The 20660-nt window shown below is 40.0% G+C and overlaps 1 protein-coding gene across 1 annotated transcript in view; it reads left to right on the top strand.

Annotated features, from left to right (window-relative positions):
* The window catches only part of PTPN3 (protein tyrosine phosphatase non-receptor type 3), a 224870-nt gene that overhangs the window by 56696 nt on the left and 147514 nt on the right, over positions 1-20660 (top strand). The window contains exons 3-8 of the mRNA XM_074987968.1: positions 2691-2798; positions 2900-2942; positions 4552-4630; positions 14170-14214; positions 15391-15443; positions 19585-19705. Coding sequence (XP_074844069.1) covers positions 2691-2798; positions 2900-2942; positions 4552-4630; positions 14170-14214; positions 15391-15443; positions 19585-19705 — 449 coding nt within the window. The remainder of the gene's footprint in view (positions 1-2690; positions 2799-2899; positions 2943-4551; positions 4631-14169; positions 14215-15390; positions 15444-19584; positions 19706-20660) is intronic.

Here is a 20660-nt window from a genome sequence, read left to right as displayed (position 1 = left end):
AATGCCGTCATAGAACTGTGATATTGGTAGAAAATGAGGTCAGGGTTGTTTGGAGGAAAGAAAGATGAAGTGTGTTGTACCGTACTGCTAAACTATCACTAAGAATAGACTGCATTCAATTTGTCGGTGAGACATGTGCATGTATGTAGTATACATTCCGTATTGTAGGTTGTTTGTGGCAGGGACCATCATTTTCCATATATCTAGTACAGTGTGGCCCTGGCCTATTTCAGCTCTGCTAGTGAACAGAAACATTAAATAATATATTTAGAAAAGTTGTAATCAAACTCAAAGGCAATATGCATGTACCTTCTGAGGAGCTCGAGAATTTTGAGTTTGTCAGCTCTACGATTACAACACACAAATCTGGAAATTAAGTGTCAGACGGAGAAGATAAGTAGATGGTGGAAATGTGTGAGCTGTGGCAGTTCTATGTGTAATAAATCTGTCAAGTTGATACCACAAAAGGTTAAATTAAGGAGGGATCTTGTAATGGAGCTGACTGTTCTGAGCACTTACATCATGAGATGGTTAAACTGAAAAGAATGTCCAGAGCTAGGTATTAAATTCTTGATAGTAATCTGAAGTGTGGGTGAGTGTATGTGGGTGGGGAGAGGGAGATGAGGTAATTGTATTTCAATGCAAGTGTAAGAAGGCTTTTTGAAAGGCCTTCATCTCTGTAGAAAAATGTTTAAATCTCCCAGTATTGATTTCTCCTATATTAGGATATCTATTTTAAATATGTGTTTTTGAAAAGGTTTGTGTGATGACAAATATGTTATTTTATAGGGACTTTATTCTATACCTGTTGGATGCCTTATAGCCTGATCTTTACACTCGAGCATTGGGGGGATCAGAAGAACTGAATTCTGCTCCAACCTCCAGTCAGCCATATTGTTGTTTTTCCTTCCACGTAAAATGGGGATAAAAATACCTACCATTATAAAGTACTTGGCACTCAGTGGTGCACTTCTTCACAGGATCTCAATGTATGATGTGATTAAGGCCAGTCTGTGCTGAAAACTTGCCCAGCATAGCAATATCAGTTAGGTTCTGATTTATTTTTGGGAGGAGTGGTAGAAATAGAGGAAAGAGTAGACACAGTTGCACTGGCATAGAAGTGCTTTTGCCAATGTGGTTTATTATACTCACCAAGCCTATATATGCTGTACTAGGAAAATCACTTTTTGGCTAGAATAATTGTGTCTGCATTAGAAGGGTCTTTGTCACAAAGAGGTTACAATCTAGTATAACACCAGAGATGACAGATGGTTGCTGACATGCTGGAAGGTACAAGGAAACAATTAGACAACAGTGGTCGCAATAGGTGGTGATCCAACTGTTGGGAAATTATTTTTATAGGCATTGTGGAATGGAAGAATTTTGGGGAGGGATTTAAAGGTGGATTATGAGGTAGCTTTCAGGATGATTATGGGAAGCTCCTGCCAAGCAGGAGGGATAGAGTGGAGGGAGAAGCAGGGAGATGCTCGTTTGAAAGTGTAATAAGTGAGCAGTGGAAGCTGCCATCATGGGATGACTGGAGACATGACAGCATTTTGGTAGTGAAAGGGAAGTGATTAGCCTGGTGAGATAGGAGGACAAGAAGCTTACATTTGAAGTGACAGAGGGTGCAAAGAGAGAGGTGCCATGGTTAAAGGGATGGGTTAGGGGAAAGTTTTTTGTAGCAAGTTTTTGAATGGCTATTATGAGTGGGGCAAGATTACGAAGGCCAGAGATGATGAGAGAGACATGAGATGGCAAGAGCCTGGACAGTAGTTTTAGCTGTGTGGACAAAATAGCAAAGTCCACATATGAGATATCATGCAGAAGAAAAATGGCAAAATTTAGGCCTAGCCTGAATGGGAGAACCTAAAGAGGTGACACCAAGATTATGGACCTGAATGATGGACAGGATGTGGTGGTTCCTGCAGTGAGGAAGGAGGTGGTAGGGAGAATTTGGGAGAGGGAGTGAGATTAAGGGCTCTTTTTCAGCCTTGTTGAGTTTGAGCTGACACCTGTACATCTTTGAGAGATGCCAGAGACAAGCTGAGATGTCAAGTGCAGAGAGGTAGATCTGTGAATTACCACCTTAGAGATAATGGTTGAATTTCTGTCAACCTGTGGAATTTGTTTCCATGGGATGTTTGAAGGCAAAACTATAACATTCTTCCAAAAAGAAGTAGATAAGTTCTAGGGTAGGTCTATCGTGACTCTTAGCCAAGACCATCAGAAAGACAATTCTATTTTCTGGATGTGTCTAGCTTCTGAAGAAGCTGGGGGGAATGGAGAAAACAGGATGGATCATTTGCTGATTACTTGTTCTGTCATTCTTTTTGAAGCACCTTGCATTGGCTGCTCTTAGAAGACAGGATACTGTGCTCAAAGGACCACTGGTCTGCCTCTTACTGGATTTTTTTATGCCTGATCATCCAGCACATTTCATAAATAGCAGTTAAAATTTTAGGCTTTCCAACTTTTTTCTTTAACTCTTCTCAATCCATATTGTTCAAGAAAGATGTTCTTCAAAAATGTTAGCTGAATTTTCATTTGAAAGATTATTCACTTTAATGTACTGTCTTATGAACTCTTCTGAGTAACTTTAAACTATTTTATTTACAAACTAAATTTTATAACTTTTTTCTCCATTTGAACATTGTTCATTTCATTTATGAAATATTCTTTGTTTTCAGAAACAAGACACTGGTCAGGTGTTGTTGGATATGGCCTATAACCACTTGGGTGTGACAGAGAAGGAATATTTTGGCTTACAGCAAAATGAAGAGTCAATAGATTCCCCTGTAAGTATTGTTTTACTTTTTTTTTTTTTAAAAAAAAAAAAAAAAAAAAAAAGCGTTCCAATTTTTTAAAAAAATCCATCTAATAATTTTTCATTTTACAGCGATGGCTCGAATCAAGTAAACCTGTTAGAAAACAGCTTAAAGGTAAGATACTTTACATAAAAATCTAACTTCTCTGGCTTGAATTTCTCTTCTAGGTAAATCTTTGATTAGGAAAAATAGGATTCTCAAATTAACTTTTGGGCACCATGGTCTAATGTACAGCAGGCATTTTGGCAACACTTCCCACAGGTTTTAGTATTAGTTAGGCTGCATCAGTGGTAACTGCTCTAATGTGGATTAGGTACTGCAGGTCACCAATATTGTTAATCACTCTGCGCTTGTTCTGAGCAAAGTCAGACAACACAGTAGTGAAAATAGTTAGCAGTCTGGTGACCTTGGTAAATTACTGATCCCACTGAGGTCACCAGTGCAAGGACAGAGATTTTTTACAAAAATCTTGTTAAGTAGTGGATGGTGAGAGGGTGTAATGGAGCTAGTTTCTAATGTGGATTTTAAACCAGTTTAGGAAAGCTCTTAGTCTGTCCAGAGTGGAGAAAAATTAGCCTATAGTATTTGAACTCAGTCTTTAAGAAAATTACAAGGCATAATAAATTTCAGTCTGTCTTGATTGTAGCTCATTTTGTTCTTATCATGTGATTGTTAAACAAGATTAAAACTGATTACTCTTTATTTTCTGCATAAGTAAATATTGAGGATTCTCCAAATTTTCGTTATACAGATTGGATTTCCCTGGTCTTGCATCCTCGGGACCAGTCAGAAGGGAGTTTGCCAGACCAGAGGAGATCAGGCCTCAGGTTCTCCCAGGCTCCACAACTGGTTGCTGGCCCAACCACTGTGTTGCCTCTAGCCTGCTGGTGGGGCTCCACTCTGGGCCACTAGCCCCGTTCCATCCAGGGAGATTCCCTGCTCTGTTTAGTGGGGCACTCTGCCCCTGGCAGCTGGTGACTCTGTCTTCAACCACATGGGCTCCCTGCCTCTAGACTACGGGGTGTGCCGGATTCCTGTCCCCAGATTGGCTGAGCTCCCAGCCTCTGGCATCCTCTGTGGCTGGTGCTGTCTGGTCCAGCAACATCTGTGGTCCTGCTGGACCATGGATGTTACTGGACCAGTGAGGTTCAACCTTCATAATATTCCTGTTTATCTTATGAGAAATTTATATCGGGTATATTTGGCTCTTTTTTTTTTATGACTTTCAATACTGAAAGGAATGGAATGTACTGTTTTCTAACACAAATTGCTGTGTTAAAAATTGCATAATTAAAAATATATGGTGATTGAGTATGCAATCCTGACAACTGCTTTATGAAGAGGATTGTTTTTCAAAGAAGGATATATTTGTATGTTCCTACTTTGAAAGTAAGAAAAGATGTAAGAATACAGTGGAATATATACAGTGTCTTTGTTTTGTGCCAGTACTTGGCAGCCCAGCCACGGGATTGCTGGGGAGGAGGGCAGGGGGAAGGATGGGGAGCGGGCTGAAGAATGTCTTCTCTTTTTGCCAAAAAAAAAAAAAAAGTACTTGTATGTGTGTTGCAATATCTATAACTGTATATCCTAAAGTGAGAGAGAGAGTCAGAAAAAAGAAAGTATACATGAGTTGTCATAGTATGTGGCTGTTTTCTTTTTCTGAAAATTTTACAGAAATAAACCCAAATCAACATTTCTGTTTTACTTTTATAAAATATTGTAGGAGAATTTCCCTGCACAATGCATTTTCGAGTAAGGTTTTTTATACCTGACCCCAACACACTGCAGCAAGAACAAACCAGGTAACTTTACTTCAAAAATTTACGTCCATCAACTCATAATTAGTAGCATGCTTCTTTGATTTTTCTGAATGTTATTTACCCTATACATTCAGAGACATGTGTTTTGTGGATTTGCTATTTAAATAAAGTGTTTAGTATAGATATACTGTTACAGGTGTGTGAGATGCTGTGACAGGGCACAAACTGAATAGTTCCTGGCACACAGAGCTTACTTTAATTGCATCTGTGATCCCTTTTGGTCCTTCGGAGTATACCCTGAGTGTAGACCTGGCCACAAGTTATCACCTCTCTCTTGAGGTGGTATTATCTGAGCTAGTCTGAGTGAGCCCTGGGTTGCAGTTTGCTGTGTATCAACTATGATTTACTTCAGTAGGTCTGCTTATGTCTTGATGAACAATTTTGTGTCCTTTAGGGCAATAGTTACCAAACAGTCTTCTGAAGTCAGTGTGTGTGTTTGGAGTACAGGGATTTCAGATAAACCATCTTTAAAAACAAACAATAAAAAGACTGCATGTATCTAGTTTACCAGATGTTTAACCGTCTTCCATATGGGTGCTGTGGTAGGGCTAATTCCCTTTAGGCTTTTCCACTGAGCCCATTTCAGGGCAGCAGCTGAGACGTGTGATACCCAGTGTAAATAGATGGTTATGTGTTGGCTCTGAGGGTGCTAGTACACAAAATAAGAGGAGAGTAGTCAGAGCTGCAAAGGATAATGCCTGAATGCAGCCATGTCTGAGTTCCTAAATATGTATTTTGGCAACTTACCCAAGCCATCATAGACATGCTGCTATTTTAAGTGTATTCCTGATGAGGTTGCCACCTTTCCTGACCAGATGAACTGGATGCCATTGCTGCAAATGGTGTCTGGTAAATCTGGTTGGGAAACCCTAATTCCTGAGAAGGGAGTTTCACCTCCCAACTACCTTTAACTTTTCTCTCTGGCACAGCTTACTGATTTCTTATGGGTCAGACCTTGGCAAATAAACCTTTTTGTGGGAATTGAGCCACTTTTATAACTCTCAGATATGGTGACTCCTAGCTTTAGAGAAACAAGGTTTGTATCTGGTTATGGACAAGAGAGAGGAACCTTGAATCCAACAGCATAGTGTTCTTTCAAGTGTGCACATGTCTTTTTCTGTGTCACCTCCATTAATTTCCAGCACTGTAGGTGCAAAATAAACATGCTCTTACCTCTCATACAAGTTAGGTCCACTTTGTCAGACAGTGAGTTCTAATAATCAAATATGCAATAACTTCAACTCACTGATCCCATCACGTACCATGCTTGTAAAATTGTGACATCTTAGTATTCATAACATTATTACATATCAGCTCTGTGTGTGTCACAGAAGGCACAACATACACATTGTGCATAGTGATGATTAAATATAATATGAAAAAAAGAATCATGCTGACCTTTAGCACACAAAAAATCGTCTTGCCTTTCATTATCAAAACAACCTGTTTAATAAAGAAACTTATTGTACTTCTGAGGGACAATATATAGATTGTCACATTTTCAACAATACTTATGTAACTGAGCTCTAATCGAGAATGCTAATGTGTTGTGTTATCTGAAGAAACCATCTTAATAGAAATCAAGGACTGGGAAGGGATGTGCTGTGCCTTGTGGCTGTCACTTGATGTGCTGAAATACCATGGAGCCTAGCTTCTTGTCCTCCTGGGTATCCCATAGCTCTGTGCTGCTGAGTCAGGCCCTCCAGCCTTCTCCAGCAATAACACTGAGCTAGGGTCACAGCCGTCTAGTAACCCAGTGAGATCAGCTCAGCTCTGGGGAGGCTCATCCAGGGAGACTTGGCACAGTACTGAATGTACCTCCTCAATGGGATCTGAACCCCAGATAAAGCCATCTTACTCTGAATAAAGGATTATAGAAGCTGAGCTCAATATTACCCTCTTTCTCAGGGTAAAGAGAGATTTAAGGACTCCTTCCCTCACGTAACAGTTAGTTACACCATATTTATTAATAAATAAAAGTGGTTAAGTATAAAAAAGTAGGATTTAAGAGATAGCAGACAGAACAATGTAGGTTACTAAACAAAATAAAACAGAACATCCAAGCTAAGCTAAGCTCAGTAGTCTAAGAAAATTGGTTACATGTACTGCCTCACCCTCTGATAAGCTTCTTTTACAGACTGGAAAGCCCCCCAGTCTGGACTCTCACTTTTATCACTCTGTCAGTCTTAGATGTTTCCAGCAGTAATCGTAGGTGACGTAACAAGGAGAGAACTTGATGACAATTTAGATTACCTCACTCCCCATGCTTGAATTGGTTTTGTGTAAGGTGAGAATCCTTTGTGTTCAATTCCAACTTTATCGCTTTCAGTGGAAAAGTACAGCATCCAAGATGGGTCCCAGCATCAGGTGACATGGCCATATGTCTTGGTGTGACCAACCATAGCCCCCCTTCTGTGCTTATGGGAGAAACAATTCTATTTACAAATCATTATCCTGAAAATTGGGTCATTACATTCCTTGAGTACTGCTAATGGCCCTCACTTAGCATGACTACATTAGTAACATAAGGACATAAGAACAGCCATACTGGGTCAGACCAAAGGTCCATCTAGCTCAGTATCCTGTCTTCTAAGAGTGGCCAGTGCCAAATGCCCCAGAGGGAGTGAACACAACAGAAGAGGAAATAGAGTAGAATATCAAAACAAAAAGCAGTCAAGTAGCACTTTAAAGACTAGCAAAATAGTTTATTAGGTGAGCTTTCGTGGGACAGACCCACTTCTTCAGACCATAGCCAGACCAGAACAGACTCAATATTTAAGGCACAGAGAACCAAAAACAGTAAGCAAGGAGGACAAATCAGAAAAAGATAATCAAGGTGAGCAAATCAGAGAGTGGAGGGGTGGGGGGGAAGGTCAAGAATTAGATTGAGCCAAGTATGCAGATGAGCCCCTATAGTGACTCAGAAATTTCCTGTCCCGGTTTAAACCATGTGTTAATGTGCCGAATTTGAAGATAAAAGCCAGGATGGCCTGATCAGTACCACACTGTACTGAAAACCTACTGATCGCTATACTTACGTACACCCTTCTAGCTTCCATCCTGCACACATGACTAGATCCATTGTTTACAGTCAAGTTCTTAGATACAGTCGCACTTGCTCTGATCCAACTGACAGAGACCAAAAACTACAACATCTTTACCAAATATTCATAAACCTGAATTACCCATGAGGAGAAGTAAAAAAACAAATCGACAGGGCCAGACGAATACCCAGAGACCAGCTACTCCAAGATCGGCCCAAAAAAGCCAAGAACAGAACACCACTGGTCATCACCTAGAGCCCCTAACTCAGACCACTGCAACGAATTATTAAAGACCTACAACCTATTCTTAATCAGGATGCCACACTCCAGAAGGCCCTGGGTGACATGCATGTTCTCTCCTCCAGACAACCTCCCAACCTTATGAGGATCCTCACTAACAGCCACAGTCTATACTGCAGGAACACCAGTCCTGGAACTTTTCCTTGGAATGAAGCCCGCTGCCAGCTTTGTCCACATATCTTCTCTGGAAATACCATCACTGGACCTAACCAGGTTACTCACAGAATCACAGGCACTTTCTCTTGCTCCTCTCCAAACATCATATATGCCATCACGTGCCAACAATGCCCAGATGCTTTGTATATTGGACAGACTTCTAACTCCCTTAGACAAAGGGTTAATGGGCACAAAACAGACATCAAAACACTCCAGATCCACAAACCAGTTAGTCAACATTTTAATGGAATGGGGCATTCTATTAATGACCTAAAGTTATGTGCGTTACTGAAAAAGAACTTTCGCACCGTTCTTCAAAGGGAAGCAGCCGAGCTGGCTTTTATATTCAAATTCGGCACATTAATACATGGTTTAAACCGGGACGGGAACTCTCTGAGTCACTATAGGGGCTCGTTTGCATACTTGGCTTAATCTAGTTCTTGACCTCCCCCCCCACCCCTCCACTCTCTGATTTGCTCACCTTGATTATCTTTTTCCGATTTGTCCTCCTTGCTTACTGTTTTTGGTTCTCTGTGCCTTAAATATTGAGTCTGTTCTGGTCTGGCTATGGTCTGAAGAAGTGGGTCTGTCCCACGAAAGCTCACCTAATAAACTATTTTGCTAGTCTTTAAAGTGGTACTTGACTGCTTTTTGTTTTGATAGTGTATAGACTAGCATGGCTTCCTCTCTGTTACTAGGAAGTAGAGTGATTCCTTTCCTGTCATCCATTTTTTTAAATCCCAGTCTCTTTAATTTATCTTCATATGGCTCCCATTTCAAACCCCCTAATCATTTTTGTTGGCCTTTTCTGAACCTTTTCCAATTTCATAAGAATATTTTAATAAAGCATATTGAATGCCCCATGACAGGATGCACATCCAAAATTCAAACACACAGTTTAAATTAGGCTATAAATTTACCTGAAACAAATAACTTCTCTCCATAAGTGAGAAATGCTCAACTAATTAATTGCTGTTACACACATCAAGACTCAGGATTCCACATATCACTGAACAAAGTACTGTAAGTTTGTTACAGAGAAAGGGCCCATTTCTGAATACCCTGTCTTCAAAGAGAGATTTCTGCAATGGAGTGATTGCAGGATCTAACTCTTTTCGCTCGTTTACATGGAGAGTTGGAGTTTAGCAAATCAGGTTAAACTAAAGTGATTTTAAAAGACACATTCAATTAAAAAGTTGCTTGTGGTGTCACTATTCTTCAACATAAACCCCACCTCACCTTGTTACTAATAGAAGTGGGACTAAGTTATCCAAGATTTTTGTTAGTTTTTACTATATGGGAAGTTTTTGAAGAGTCTGTTTCATTACTGAAACTAATGAGTACAAAAATATGTTGTGAACCAGAGTGCAATGTTTATTAAAGAAACTGTTTCATTTTTATAACTCTCAGACTAAGATTAATTTATAAATTCTTAGCACTTACCCTGACTACAAAATGAATTTTCTGTCAGTTTCAAACAATCTGTTAATCTCCTCTGTTTCCCACATTATCCCCCGCCGCCTGTTCCTACACTCAAACCCTCTCCACAACCTCCTTTCTTGTTCATTATGGACATCACCACCATTCTTCCTGTCATTCAGACTCATAACCGAGGTGTCAACTTCAGCTCAGACTTCTCTCTTAGGTTATGTCTAAGTCTTGCAGATTCTTGCTGTGTCACATTTCTAAGATATGGCCTTTGCTGTCCTTCCATTCAGTCTTTCCCCACTGTTATCCGTTGAGAATGCTGAATCATTTTCCTACCCCATTACTTTGACTTTGTTACTCTTCTTTGCATTGCTTCACTGGCTCATTCTTTTCAATTGTATCAAATGCAGACTACTTGTCTTTACTTTTAAGGTCCTTCATGGGCTATTACCACCACTCTCATTAAAGCAAAATAATATATTCACCTCTGTTGCCCATGTTCTGTGTTTTCAAGCAGGTACCTTCATACTTTCTCCCATGCTGTGTCTCTGTCTGGGACAAGCTCCGTGTAGAGATCTGCAAAAGTACCTCATTATCTTTCCTCAAAACTGTCCTTAAAATGCTTCTTTGTGGCAAGGCCTAAAAAACTTGCTAATCAGGCTGCATTTGTGCAGAGACCTCTGTCTACCATGCTGGCCAATATTGTCCTATTGTTTCCTGGTACTCCATAATCACTGTGTGCATTCATTTGTTCTCTCTCATCTTGTAATATAAATACAAGCTCTTTTGGGCGAGGAGTCTTTCTTGTGAGACTGGTGCCTGTGAAAATGGAGCACTGTTGCATGACTCAGACTCCTAGAAGCTAAAATAATATAATGTTTGAATCCCAGTTTTAATTGCAAAATTCAGTTCATCCTTGACTGTGAAACTGTAAGCTGAGCTTTCGTAGTCAGATACAGAACTGGACATTATTCATTTTATCTGTAAATCCATAGACTGACATGTGAAGCATGTATGCTTTTCAAGCAGAGGATATAGACTTGACAAATGAATTGTAAAACTTGCTGTTTTTTCTTTCTACAGTTCAATATATTTGCTAATATAGTAACTTCATGTAGCTATTCCTTTAAGAAGAGCACATGCACAACATGCACTGTTTCACCTTAATCGAATAGAAAGGCTGGCACAACCACTATTACATTTTGAATATGGTAACATGTTGACTATAGACCCTTTTTAGATGTTATTACTGAATTGTTCTTTTAAATTTTGATGAATACTAGCTGATATGTGGCTGTTGGCATCCTAATAGTTTAGACTGTATGAATAAAAATAAATTATGATAGGTTCAGAAATCTTTGTCATGTATGAAGCAATCTGAAATATGAGGACAATGGATCTACTTTATGAATGAGTTCTTAAAAGCAGCTTTTTGCTCTGAAGATGGTGTTTGATCCACAGATTCAACTGATGATTGAATCTAAATTCAAAATTCATAGGAGTGAGGCAAGCCCCATGTTCTAATGGCTTTACAGTGTGATGTCATACATAAGACTAAGTTAACTTTTGATCCCTGGCTTTTCTCCCCAGAGACTAAGTGTGCACTTTTGGTACGTTGGAAGCAGTGCACTTAGAAGGTGAATCTCGGGTAACCTTTTATGATTTAACAATTAAATAATCTAATTAAAGTTTGGAACTGACTTTTAATATGATTAAATTCAGTGTGGACAAATGCAAAATATTCCAGTTTCTTACATACAAAATTGGAAGTGACTGTCTAGGAAGGAGCACTGCAGAGAGGGATTTAGAGGTCATAGTGAACTACAAGCTACGAGTCAACAGTGTGACACTGTTGCCAAAAAAAAAAAAAAAGCAACATTATTCTGGGATGTATTGACAGGAGTGTTCTTAGTAAGACATGAAAAGCAATTCTTCCTCTCTCCTCTGACTGAATAGCCTCCATTGGAGTACTATGTCCATTTTTGGGCACCACATTTCAGGAAATTGTCGCGGGGAATTATTAACCTCTTACGGCCCGCTCTGAGCCGCCCGGTTAGCGCGACCGGATTGCGCGGCTCCCTGCCCTAGATGTCCGGATCCTCAAGGACCTGAGGTGGATTGGAGAGACGGCGGGGGCCCGGCGACATCAGACTGCCCTGCCCCTCTGCAGACCACCCCACCCCCTACTGGCAAGAGGACCAGGGGTTATGCACGTACCCTTCCCGCTGTGTAGATGTAATCCCCCAAGCAAGCAGTGGCTAGCTCCGGGAACGAAGGTGGAACAAGGAAGAGGCTTAAGGATGAAACTAATGTTCTATTTATTTAACAGAGCCAACAACAGGCAAATAAACAACAAATGGTATAAAATAAACACACAAAACAGTTCATCATGATCCTATACACTAACAAACACTTACTATTATTAATATTAAATCCATAAAGGCAACCTGTACAACTTTCTTTATTTTACCGGAAGGCAAAAACAAGGCGGTTAGGAAAAGACTTTTACGGTAAGAGGGAAAGGTGGTTTGTTTAGTTTAGCTCCAAGGGGGAGAAGGGCGCTACTCCTTCTCCTGTACCCTCCAGCCGGGTTGCTGCTCTCGCTTATTGGGGACCTTAAGGCTCTGCCTCTGAGGCCCCCTACCAACTGGGTGTTTGCGTCGGCCCCACCCAGCTGGAGCTTGGAGATTTAGGACAGGTAAAAATGCAGGATCTATTGGGAAACTGGGAGGCTATGCCTTCACCACAATATCCCACCTGCTTAGTGGTAAGTATAGGTAGGTATAACTTATTAGCTGATTTTGTAACTATGAGTCTAATCTGAACTATAATAACTAAGTAACTATTAATTCAAGTAAACTATTCAATCAAGTGTGTAGCTTGGTTATTATTTAAATTTGGGTGATTAGGCCCGGCCCTCGGGTCGAGCCCCAGGTGCAGCCCTTCCCTGGCCCTGGAAAGGGCGCGGCTGAGGTGCGACCCCCAACCCCCCCCACCCCCTGGCCCGTTAGGGCATCCAGTACCCAAAATGTCTGTGAAGGGTGGAGTGTCTAGTTCAGCAGAGGTCCCGGGCTGTGCCACGGGCCAATAGGTAGTTTACGTGTCTGTCGATTGAAGGTCCTGTCCAGGTGAGTTTGTCACGTCCGGTATGTGAAGGTCCAGTTAAACACAGCAGGCACAGATGCTGGGGAGTGCTGGCGGTATCGTCAGCGGGTCCTTGGTTACGTCACCGGGTACGCAGTACCCCCACCGGAGTGGGGGCCAGTTCGCCGCCTGGTGACTTGGCCGAGGGGCCCGCTTGCTGCTGCCCGACGCAATGTGCTGCTTGTTTTCGTTGGGGTGCGCTGGTGCGCTGGCGCCGCTTCTGCCCCAGTGGGCTCCTTAGGTGAGCTGAGGCTCTGGTGTCCCTCAGCTCCCAGCTGGCGCCGCCTAAAGGGCAGGCGCGCTACAGTGATTTCAGCTCTAGTGCTGCCCAAAGGGCAGACGCCACAGTGATGTCAGCTCTCTTCGGCTAGGTAAGCCTGGCCTCAGAGCTCGGCGGACGCCACTAGGTGGCCATACCTCTCTGTATGAGGTAGCAGGGTCCTTGCCTGATTCCCTCAGGGCCGCTGAATGGGTTGCGGCTCTTGGATTTATAGAGCGATCTCATGAATATTTATGACATGATTAGCATACTGAGGATTCTGTGCAGGTGCTTTCAAATAGGTCCTCCTCTTGGCCGAAGGTGCTGGAAGCTTTTCACCTGGGCCAATCAGAGGGCTCTATTTCAAACCTGCACTCATGAATAATTCATGAGTTCAGGTTACTGGGGAAACCAGCTGACTCAGCGTGACCGTTGCAGGGGGCTGCTAAATGGCAGCCTATGTAACTTTAGATTTTACCTGTACCTGCATTGGTGTTTAATGGCCAAAGGCTTGTTTCCTCTGGCCCACGTGGACGATAATGCCAAGGGATAATATCCCTGACAGAAATATGTGGACAAATTGGAGGCACTGTAGAGAACAACAACAGAGATGATTAAAAGTTTAGAAAACAGGACCTGTTAGGGAAGACTGAAAGAACTGGGCTTGTTTAGTCTGAAAAGAGCAGACAGAGAGAGGACAGAACAGCTTTTGACTGCCTAAAAGGTTGTTACAAGGCAGAGGGAACAACTTATTCTCCTTAGCTTCTGATAATAGGACAAGAAGCAATGGGCTTAAATTGTAGCGAGGAAGGTTTAAGTTAGACATTAGAAAAAAGCTTTCTAGCGCCCTTGTTAGAGATTTTTAAGAGCAGCTTAAACACAGGTAAACACCTGTCAGGTAAGGTCTAGATGGTGCTTGTTCCTGTCATGAGTGCAGAGAACTGGGCTTGAAGCCCTCTCAAGCTTTCTTCCAGTTCTGTGCTTGTATGAACTATAAAATACCTTACTTCTTATGAATGACAGTGTACATTCACATAATGATTTACAGGATTGCCCAAGTAGGCTTATACTTTTGTACATCTAATTTGCTTGTAACTATATCCATATAACTTAATTTTGTAGGGAGATTTTTTAAAATGATTAAATCCGATATTTGAACATAATCAGCTCTTCCAAATTCTGTTTTCTAGGCATTTATTCTTCTTACAACTGAAGACAGATATTTTGGAAGGAAGGTAATGAAAATTCTTACTGATGTAATCTTTCTTCAGTAGGTGGATATTAAAAAAGAATAGTCAAGGTTTCTGTGTTCAGGACATAGGTGAAGTGTATTAGGGAGATGTCAGGTCAGGTGCCACTCCTCAGATTTCTGTTTGATGAAGGAGGGAGAGGGCCTCTGTTTTTTCCACACTGGGCCTGCCTTGTCACACACATGGCCCCAATCCCTGAAGGTCTGAGTGGGGAGCAGAAGGAGCAGGGCGAAGCCATTTTTTGTTCTGGCTGAGGGTGACCATTCCCGTTTGCTGCTCTGTGCAGTGCTGCTGCCTGCAAATATCCAGCTCGAGAGGTGTCAGTGACTGGCCCCATCTGCTCTCCATCCAGGCCTGGCTGTTTGGGATAGGGGTTATGCAAGCTGAAGCCTTCTCCTCCAGGCACATTTCCAGCTTGCTTCACCTCTGTCTCTGGCACCTGGGCGCAGGCAGGGTGATGAGGGGGCAGGCTGCCAGTGCCCCCCTAGCCAGGCTTTGCCTCAAGCAGCTGCCAGACTGCAGAGAGGTAGTGACCTGGGTTGGCCAGCTTCAGGTGGCCTGAGAAGGGGCTACCTCCTGGTCTCCCCAGGTTTTGCTTTCAGAGGAGCTGAGTGAACAGGAAATGTGCTGGGGAGGCACAGTGGAGGAAGGAGAGAGCCACTCCTCAACCTCAAATATGATGGCCTTCTGTCCTACTTGTTCATCTATGTAAAAGTAAAAATTGTGGTCCAAACCTTTAACCTTCTGTATCTGTTTTCTTTAAAAATTGGTAGCAAGTTCTGTGCAGACTGTAGATCAGCCTTGAATTTTTGTAGTTGGCACTTGCCTAATTTAATGTTCATGTCTTATGTTAAAAATAGTAATATACAATTGTAAAAGTTATACCCAGAGTGCACGTAAAAAAAAAAAAAAAAAAGGTTTCCTTTCTTTTCATTTGCCAGAATAAGCCACCAGCAAGGCTATGAATAGGATCATTTAAAACAAGCTATTTCCATTCCGTTCATGAGCTGTTACATAACCACTTTCTGTTATCTGACTGTTGTCTTTTTTAAAAAACAAAAATTAGCAAAAGTTGCTGAAAATTAATCATTAACAAATAGATTGATTTCAGAGAAATAGTTAATATTTTGTTAATGTGCCCTTTCATTTGTCCTTTCTCAGGTTGTTATGTCCTCTTAATTCTGCTGTTGTCCTAGCATCTTACGCTGTACAGTGTAAGTAATAACAGATCTTTGTCCGGTAAAATATTTGACCATTATTGGGCTGTATTGTCCTCTGAGCTGTATTGATAACTACAATGCAGAAAAATTCTACCCTCTTACCTTGGATAAAATTGTTGCTAAAGTTGATGCATTGTGAAGAATTAAGGGCCTCTTGAAAGGAAAGAGTGCATGACCAGTAATCTCTGCTTGAATGCTTAGGGCAGTTTCACTTAACAGATGCATCATGCTCATTAAATCTATGCTATAGAAAGTATTAGATTGATCCAAGAATTAGAAATAATCAGTGCTCTGATTTGTGTTCTGTGTAAAATGTACAGGATGAATTGGTGTGAAATATATTTTTGCTCTAAGGGTCTTACTATGAGGGAACATCCAGAAAAGCTAGTAAGACCTAAGAGGATGAAGAGAAATTTCATAAAGCAGTGTATGATGGACACTGAAAGAGGATGGAAGGCTCATGTGCTGGGGGAAAGACATGATTGTTTAGGTTACAAGCACATAGACATGATTGTTTTACTGGCATATTTGGGTTCTTCCTGTAATCTCTATCCATAGCACTGCCATCTGTTGAAAGTGATGTTCCCAGTGGAGAAGTTGTTTCCCTCCTTCATTTTCCTTTGTAAGCGACACAAGTTTCTGTTGCTGCTTGTGTAATCCCCATGTTCTTTCTGTGAGCCTTGGGGTTCAGCAAGATATGGGGCTTCCTAATAATGAGGGGGAAAATACTGTCCTAGTGAATTAAATAAACATCCATTCTCTTCTTAATAGGGTTCCATTATTTTTACTGAATATATCATTACTATATGATAGAGATTACTGATCATAGTTTTTACCTGAGGGTAGGTTTTATATGCTATTGTCATTTCCATTTTTGGATTTTAATGTAGTTATTGTTTGAATGAAATCTGAGATTCTGGATGATAAAATAACAGCCAGCAAGGGAGGCGGGGTTGTTGGCTTGTACTGCCATGGGTCGGACCAACTTGAACCATTTTTTGTTATGCTATGACTTTTCAGTTGCCATTTTCACTTGTGTACAGAGGAGATAAATGATGTTGGTTACCCACAATTGTTAGTTAAAAATGTGTGTCTGTTGTTTGTGTCTCCATGATGTGTTAAGTTTTATGTTTGTTTTTACATTTTCATTTCTTTTTTTTCCCTCCATAGGATTTCTTCTTGTATAAGAAATTATTTCATTTAAGTAGTGGTCTCTTTCATATATAAAATATAATTTATTCTATGATAGGTTTTCTTCAGTTTTTAAATGTTGCAAACCACTCAATGCCGTAGTTGTGGTGGCGTGAAATAGATGATGCTTATGGATAACCAGTTTTTTCTATGTATTGTATTTTTATAGTAGTTTGACTTTCATAGTGAAATTGTAAAATAGAAGTCTTTTGGTTGCTCATCTTGCTTTGTTTAATGATTGGTGAAAATTACAGGATAATAGAAGTCTATCATTTCATCAGATTTGTTGATTATAACTATGATTTATTTTAACTACACATTTTTTTTTAGAGTTTGGAGACATGAAGTTTAAATGCTGTTACTTTTTATTTTGAATTTATACTGAACATTCTGTGTTACAAACTGTTTTGTAGTTAACACAGCGTGAATTTCTTGTTACTTAAAAGCAATAACTGTTGAAGTGTATTTTTCTTCAGGTATTTTAATTTATTACTCATGAGTTGGAGATGCAAGTAATACTCTTAACTTGCGCTTCTGTGTGGGTTGATATCAAGGATGCCCCTAGCTTGAGGGAGGGAGGTAAGAGGAACCTCCATGAATGGAATATGAACCAGAAGAACCCAGCCTCATAATGCATCAGTAAGCAATAGGTGCTCTCTTTTGCAACGGTAAAATTCCAATAAGAAACACGAGCATAAATTTTGAAGTAGAAAATTAGGTTGTACTACTGTTGGCAGTAGAGTGTCTTGTTGATAGCAAAATGTTTGACTAACTTTAGTACTGACACCCACATGTACAGAATCGCCTTTTCTTTAACCTGTGAATTAACGCAAATTTTTTTTAATATTTGCTCTACGAGATTTTTTTTAGTTTGTTGAAAATGCACAAAATTCCTCCTTCAACTTTGCCCAACGGAACAAAAATATTGAATCTGAGATTGTATGGAAGAGATTGAGAAGTCTTTAACTTTTGGAAAGAGAAAGAAGTGTGTTCTCCAGTCAAAACACAATTATCTGAAATGCACATATTTTATTTTGATACCATTATTAGGCATACATTACTTTGGCTAAACAGTTCTTTAGTTTATGGTTACACAGCCATAGCCTTGAGCTGTGTGCATCTGTGCAAGGTATTGGCCTAGATCTGCTTTAATGTGTTGCAGTACATGGGTTTTTTTCAGTTTGGCACAGTTCATAGAAGTGAGTGGTTTGTATTCAAAGGAAGAGTTAATGTTTGACAAACGTTAGTATGTGGAGCTATTTATCATTAAATCCATTTTTTTTCTGCCAAGTGTGTGTTTTGTTAAGTAGTACAAAAGTTAAGCTGCTTTCAAAGGCCTTTAGGAGCAAAGGACAGTGGGAACATTACAGTAACCAAGCTATATTGGTTTGTCCATTCATTTCCTCTTTCATTTAAATGTGTGTTGTGAGCATGGATGGTGCTGATAAGTAGCTATGGGATGTATTTCACAAGTGGTGACAGCTTTCATTCTACCACTGTTTTCAATCTCAGGAGCTGTTTTTTCTTCATGTCTTAATTGATCAGTATTCCTAAATTTGGCATCCCCTCTATTGTTAGTATCCTACCTACAACTATTATGCTATGAGTCCTTTAGGGAAGAAATATTGATGCTTTGGTTTTTCCTATTTCATGACCTTTAATTTGTTTTACAAAAAAAAAGAGACATCTTGTTTAGAAAAATGTACGTTGTGTGACGTGGCCAAATCTTTACCGTCTACTGAAATTTCTGACCAGCATGTATTCTTATTCTTACTCACAGAATCTTTAACAAGTAATATTATTTATGTTTTAATGATTTAGATATTTTAAATTGAGTACTGTTCTGTGTTAAGAAAAAAAGTTCAGATTCTAAATGATTTGCATGGTATATCACATTGCTTCAGTAATTTTGGTCGGCATAGGAAAGCTTTACTGTTGAGTCATTTGGGTACTTGGAATTCCACTTAAATTAGTTCTAGGTAATTCTTTTTGGAACAGGTAAGTGCTTGAATTAAAATAAACAGTTTAAAAAAAAAACCTTTACAAGCTCTTACTTGCGATCTATCAAGTGTGCTCGTTAGAAAAAAAGTGTTAAACTCATTTTGTGGAAAGGGTTGAGTTAAGTTTTTGACTTTTGTCATGGACTAAAGCTACACAGTTAAGCCCATATGCTATCCTTTAATTTATAGCAGATAGTCTATAGCTAGGGAGCCATCTGGTCATTCTTGACTTTACTCTTATATTCAGCATCACTCCATGGAAAAATATAATGATGGGCACTTGTACAGAATATTTTTCTGTCCTTTGTTTATTTGGCCATTTTTGTATATAATTGTTGTAAATCCATAAACAAATTAGAAATTACTTATGAGACCTGTTAACATTCAGTTAAGATGGAGATGGGTAAATGACAACTAAGTAGTTAAAATGGGACAAAAGAACATTAGTTAAAGTTTGGAAGATTTTCTTTATAGTTTCTAATACAAGACGTGTTGAAAAGTGAATATGCATTCTGCAGATTATTTATCTGTATTGGGGCAATGCATAATCAAATGGGCTCAATTTTATTTCCCTGATTTAGACAATTCCATTTTTCCTGTGACAATTTTAATCATTACACTTTGATGCTGGTGCTGGTATGCTCTAAAAAGTGTTACGATATTGAGGCAAAAATCTGGATTAATGAGTAAGTGAACAAGTAATGAGCGAATCAATGTCCCAAAATTTGTTTATGGTAAGCAGTTTTCATGTGCTGTTGTCCTAAGATTGTGTACTTTAAATGAAACTGTGGTCAGTGGATAATTATCTTTGTTTTGTAGTTTTCTCAACTGTACTTACTCTTGGTTAGTATGTTGTTTTGGTGGAGGGAGTTCCCATAAACAATGTTTACACTGGACAGAGACTGTCTTTGAAACCTTTTTGTGCATGTGTTTTTTCCTAACAGCTCAGTTTGGAGACTATAATTCTTCTGTACATCAGTCAGGATATCTTTCAAAGTGTCGCTTCATCCCAGATCAGAACAAAGATTTTTTAATCAAAGTAGAATCACTACATGAGCAGCATGGGTAAGCGTAGACTTCTAGCATCTTTCCCATTACCTCTCCTTCCACTCTGTTACATGGTCTGAAGAAGTGAGTCTGTCCCACAAAAGCTCATCACTTAATAAATTATTTTGTTAGTCTTTAAAGTGCTACAGGACGACTGGTTTGTTTTGTTAGAATACAGACTAACGTGACTACCTCTCTGTAATTATCCGTTTCAGGGGTTCAAAAAGATAAGTGGAGGGGAGGGTAAAGTTAAAGTTCCGGAATTTTAACCTGGTGAATGTTACACTGATATTGTTTTAAATAAGCTTAAGCTTTTTGATTACAAAATATATGTATTTAAAAATTAGAATCTATATTTTCATTCAGCCCTTAAGTACTAAGCAGTATAGCATCAGTTAAATTTAAAAATAAATATTGAAATAATCAGGTTCTAAATTGAAGTATAATGAATTAATGTCAGAGTCAGGCAGGCTGTCTCCAGGGAGATGCGAGGACTGAGACAATCTTTGCCCTGACCCAGGCCATACCCTCATTCCCTCTCTTCCCACCCTGTTCCATCTCTTCTCCTAAGCCCCTCCTCTGCTTTGCTCCAAGTGTACCTCTTTATGAAATCTCCCTCCCCTGAGAGATGTTACCCTGGGGATTACTGGAGGGCCTGGTCCACAGTGTTCCCTCTAATTTTTTCTATCCATGTGTGGAATAAATTTTATATATGCCAACGCATGTGCAGATATGCACCACTGGTACAAACATGCCGTGGCTGGGACAGTGGCCAATCAACTGGATGGCATAACAAACTTCCCCGGGTGGCTGCGTAAGGATTTGGCTTGCAGGGAACACTGCTGGAGCCTTGTACTCACTGCAGTAGAGGGAGCCACAGGAAGTGAATTGTCTCAGCAGCCTGCTGTGTTTTTCCACCCATCTCTCAGCCAGGTCACTCTGTTTCACTGTGTCTGAAGGAAGCAGAGCAACT

The sequence above is a fragment of the Carettochelys insculpta genome, chromosome 2, assembly GCF_033958435.1.
Source record: "Carettochelys insculpta isolate YL-2023 chromosome 2, ASM3395843v1, whole genome shotgun sequence".
Lineage (NCBI taxonomy): Eukaryota > Metazoa > Chordata > Testudines > Carettochelyidae > Carettochelys > Carettochelys insculpta.
Note: the sequence above shows the minus strand (reverse complement) of the source record. Positions and strands in the feature narration are given on the sequence as shown.